The 3,290-nt window shown below is 59.7% G+C and overlaps 1 protein-coding gene and 1 long non-coding RNA gene across 2 annotated transcripts in view; one reads left to right on the forward strand and one right to left on the reverse strand.

Annotated features, from left to right (window-relative positions):
- LOC110406788 overlaps positions 1-3,219 on the reverse strand; it is a 9,233-nt gene extending 6,014 nt beyond the window's left edge. The window contains exon 1 of the long non-coding RNA XR_002443571.1: positions 831-3,219. This is a non-coding gene — a long non-coding RNA (uncharacterized LOC110406788). The remainder of the gene's footprint in view (positions 1-830) is intronic.
- RXRA (retinoid X receptor alpha) overlaps positions 203-3,290 on the forward strand; it is a 74,915-nt gene continuing 71,827 nt past the window's right edge. The window contains exon 1 of the mRNA XM_021413686.1: positions 203-366. Coding sequence (XP_021269361.1) covers positions 339-366 — 28 coding nt within the window. The 5' untranslated portion in view covers positions 203-338. The remainder of the gene's footprint in view (positions 367-3,290) is intronic.

A 3,290-nucleotide genomic window follows, 5' to 3' on the forward strand; every position in this document is an offset into this window, starting at 1 on the left:
GCACGGGCCCCGCGCGGCGCCTGCTCGCGGAGTTACATTGTTGGGAGTTTGCACAACTCGCGGCTGCGCGCCCTGCGCTGCGCGGGGCCGCCGTGCGGGCCGAGCCTTCCCCTCCCTCCTCCTCCTCCTCCTCCTCCTTTTCGCCCTCCTCCTCCTCCTCCTCTCCCTCCTCCCCTTGGGTGGTTTTCTTTTTTTTTTTTCTCCCCTCCCTCCCTTCCCCCTCCCTCTCCCCTTTCGCTTTGATTTCGCTCTCCTCCTCCCCTCTGCGTGTGTGTGTGTGTTTTTCGCCGCCGCCGCCGCTCTCCACCGAGCCCCTTGGCATGAGTTAAGCACCAGCGATGGACACCAAACACTTCCTGCCACTGGGTGAGTTGGGTTCCGAGCGGCTGCTTCGTTCCTACAGCGGAGGAGGAGGAGGAGGGGGGGGGGAGGGAATACAACAAATAGAAAAGAGCGCAAACAGCCTCCGGAGCTGCCGCTTCCCCCCGCCCGGCGCCGGGATGCGCTGCGCCCCTTCTCCGGGAGCGCCGCGGGCTGTCCGTGTCCCCCGTCCCTCCTCCCCCCCATCCTCCATCCGGCTGCCGACTTCGTGCCTTTCTGCGCTCTCGAGTTGGATTTTTTATTCTTGTTGTTGTTATTATATTGCGAGGCGGCGCAAGCGGTATTTTCAAACGGGGGAGCCCCCCCCCTCGTTGCGCGGTCTCGGTGCTGCGGGGGGGGCTGGCAGCGCGCTGCCTCGGGTTTTGCTTTCCTCTCTCGGTTTCTCTCTTTATTATATTCCCCCCCGTCCCTCTTTTCCTCCTCTCTTCTTTTTAGTTCCATTTTCAAACCTCTTTCCAGCGGGAGTTTGCCATCGTTTCGGTGCCGGAGTCAAGTCTTGGCTTGTAAGGGCGAATGCCTCCCTGCGTCTGGCGTTCAGCAGAAGCGATATTGCAGAGCTCAGGGCTCGGGGAGGGGGAAGAACAAACTTTTAGCGAAGTCGCCTGGCGCCGAGCCCTGGGAGGAGGAATTGGGGCCGAGCCCGCAGCGCTGCCACCGCGCAGCGCGGCCGCCGGGGCTTTAAATCAGTGCTGGGGCTCTGGGAACTGGGGGAGGAGGAAGGCGGAGGGGGGGGGTTGTTTGGGTTTTGTTTTTGCCGAATTGCAGAACCCCCGGAATCACGGCTGTGCAGTGCCCGGTGCTGATAGCGGAGTGCTGCAGTTGGTGCTGGGGCTGAAAGCATCTCCCTGCAGCGTCCCCCCCCCAAAAAAAAACCCACGTAGTCCTGCTATAGGGTCAGCGGATGGATGCAGGGTCACGCACCCCCAGCCAGCGCCCATCTGCCAGCGCTGTTGGTTTAATAGTGGGGCTGGCTGCCCAAAGTTCTGACATTTCCTTTGATGCTGCTGTGGGAGGGGGACCCCGAGCGGGGCGGGCAGGATCAGGCCCTGGTGATGTGCCTGCGTTTTCCTGGGGAGCCCAGCTCGCTGTGGATGCTGGTAGCATGCTGTGGTGTTAGTCATGTTGGCTCGGACGGGGGAGGAGGGAGGGGGGGAGCAGCGTGTGTCACCTTGCTGCTGTCTGGCGGAGGGTTTGCACGCTGGTGCGAGTGAAAAACAACGGGTTGGGCTGCTCAGGTCTAAACGCAGCGTGAATGTGGCGGGGGGGGACGCAGTGGGGGGCATCAGGGGGAGCATGGGGGGACGCACCGTAACTTTGCATTTCTTGGTTATGGGAACATGCAGCTTGCAGTTGGTGGAAGTGCGCGGCCAGGGTTCGCTGCAGGAAGGGCTCTCCAACTTTATCCATCGGCCTTTGGTCACGCGTTGCTGAAAACCTCAGCTTTGGCTCTAAGGGCTGAGATTCGAAGGGGAAGGAAGAGTTGGGTCTCACTCTGAGCTTGGGGATGGGCAGAGCCCCAGAGCCTGCGGGCAGCTCGAGAGGGCAAGGAGCACGTGGAGCCCTTGCTGAGCCGTGAGCAGGGGATGGAGCGGGGCCTGCTCCTGTTTGCACGGCACTGGGGTGCTCTGCCAGGGCCATGGCTGTGAGCTGGGCAAAAAATAGCTGAGCTCGGATGGTTGGTGCTTTCCTGGAGCAGCCGGGAGCCAAAAGCGGGCTCTGGTACTGCGTGGCCCCATCAAAATCTCAGCTCAGTTTGGCCTAAAAAGGATAACGGCATGGGGGCTCGTGGCCAAGCCCTGCCCATGGTTAGACTCAGATAACCCCGCTGATGTCATGGGTGGAAACGTGGCCAGCGCCGGGCACTTTTAATAGTAGGATCTCGTTTTGCTGCTCACCTCAGCAGCGGGTGGCAGACGCCGGGCAGCGGTTCCTGCCAGGATGCTGCATCCCCGGGCATCTCCCGCAGCCCCCGGTGCCCACTGCTCTGTGGCAGCGGCCAGGTTGGGTCGGTGATGGGTGTGAAAGTCACAGAGCTTGGTTCTTTGGGCAGCCGCCTTTTCCCAAATCTCCGAGTAAAAGCGTGGCTCGTTGTGGCTGTTGCAGTCCCTTCATTGCTTCCTTCTCTTTGCCCACGGGGGTGGTGGAAGGTCTTGAGTACCCCTTGATGCGGGGATGAGGATGCTGTGCAAACCTGGGCTGGGTCGGTGGGAACCCACACCTGTGCGCAATCCCCGATTCTGCTCCTTTTAGCCACTGGGAAGACCCATAGGGAGGGAAATGAAGAATAGGAAGGATGCAGAAAGTGTCACCTCCCGCGTGAGCATCCCCGTGCCCATGCCTGGGGGATGCCGACCCGTGCTGAGGTCCCTATGGGATCAGGAGATGAAGAACAGACGCGCTCTGAGCTGTCCGAGCACGGGGCTCGACCTCTCCTGACTGACATATGCAAAAGAATCCGGGAAGGAATTTTTGTCTTTATCAGAATCTCGGCTGCGACGGTGAAATAAATCCTCAGAGGGTCCCTGAATTTACTCTGCGCTGCCCTGCTGTGTTGGAGAGAGCATCTGTGCTCCTCGTGTTTGGGGCATTTTATTTATATAAAGGAGAGCGGGGGAGAAAGCCGCAGAATTTTAGTTATTCCTCACAAATATTATTATTGGCGTTTTGCTCCCGTCGAAGTAAAAACCGAGGGGGCAATCCAAACGTTGCGCTGGAAAATACACCCTGCCTTCATCCCACCCACGTCTGGAGGGCGAAAGTGAACATTTCTCGAGAAACGGGTGAAAAAAGCTTTTTGCTGGCGCCTTGTTTTCTGGGAGCGGGGCTGGATCCCCGTGTGCCGGAGCAGTGATGTTGGATTTGGCTGCGGGATGGTTAAAAACCAAGCAAGGAGTGGAGCTGTCGGTGGG

Source organism: Numida meleagris, chromosome 16, assembly GCF_002078875.1.
Source record: "Numida meleagris isolate 19003 breed g44 Domestic line chromosome 16, NumMel1.0, whole genome shotgun sequence".
Lineage (NCBI taxonomy): Eukaryota > Metazoa > Chordata > Aves > Galliformes > Numididae > Numida > Numida meleagris.